This window comes from Trypanosoma equiperdum, assembly GCF_001457755.1.
Source record: "Trypanosoma equiperdum strain OVI genome assembly, contig: ctg_964, whole genome shotgun sequence".
Classification (NCBI taxonomy): domain Eukaryota; phylum Euglenozoa; class Kinetoplastea; order Trypanosomatida; family Trypanosomatidae; genus Trypanosoma; species Trypanosoma equiperdum.
Window position 1 is genome coordinate 17251 of NW_027124936.1, and position 877 is coordinate 18127.

An 877-nucleotide genomic window follows, 5' to 3' on the forward strand; every position below is an offset into this window, starting at 1 on the left:
GAAAAACAAGGTGAAGTCGACTCATGGCGACGTTCTTTCCTGTAAGGTGGTGAAGGATCGCAAGCTGGCGGCCCGCAACTACAGCGTGGACATTGCATATTACAGCCAACGTTGCGGCTATACGCACATGGTGAAGGAGTTTCGTGACGTATGCAAGGCTGGGGCTGTAAGTCAGGCTTATAATGACCTCGCCTCTCGCCATCGCGCGCGGTATCACAACATTGAAGTGCTTGGCGTAAAGAGCATCCCGAACCACGAAGTACGCCGCCTGAACGTGGCGCAGTTCCACCCACACAACCTGTCGTTCCCGCTCCTGCAGCGCCGTGTGAAGGCACCACGCAAGGACCGTGTCATATTTGTGAAGAAGAACTCGAAGCGGGCAGTGGTTGCATAAAGCTGCTATGCGATTGCACACGCTCAGGAATGCTTGTGTCATTTACTTGTTACTTCTTTCACCTCATTTCCCATGTCATTTTTGTGTTTTTCTGTTTGATTTGACACTCTAACCACAGGTGGAAGGTCGTGCGACCGAATAATTTCCCCCTTCTTTAATTCCCTTCTGTACGTATAGTGTGCACTTCTGCGGTGACCATTTGAGGAACTTTTCTCTTCCCTTTTTCTTTTTCTCCTACACCCGCTTCTTTAGTATTAGTAGCACCACATCCGTTTATTTGCTTATTGTCTTACAAATCCCTCCCTTTATCCCCTGCCCCACGTGAGTGTACTCATTCTTAACTTTAGTTACGCGTTACACCGGGGTTGAAAGAAAGAGTGTTTTCAGTAAAGGAAGGGAGTAACGTCGAGCGGGGAGGTCCCATTGTAACTGATTTTTGGTAGTATACGTTGCCGTTTGATTAGGAGGACAACAACTACACAA

At 48.2% G+C, this 877-nt stretch overlaps 1 protein-coding gene across 1 annotated transcript; it reads left to right on the forward strand.

Annotated features, from left to right (window-relative positions):
* Positions 1-127: 127 nt before the first annotated feature.
* TEOVI_000605300 (Ribosomal L18ae/LX protein domain containing protein, putative) lies at positions 128-394 on the forward strand (the record flags this gene model as incomplete). Its single annotated transcript, XM_067227397.1, has 1 exon — positions 128-394. One exon carries the CDS (start codon positions 128-130, stop codon positions 392-394), a length of 267 nt encoding a protein of 88 aa, XP_067083498.1.
* Between the last annotated feature and the right edge of the window lie 483 nt (positions 395-877).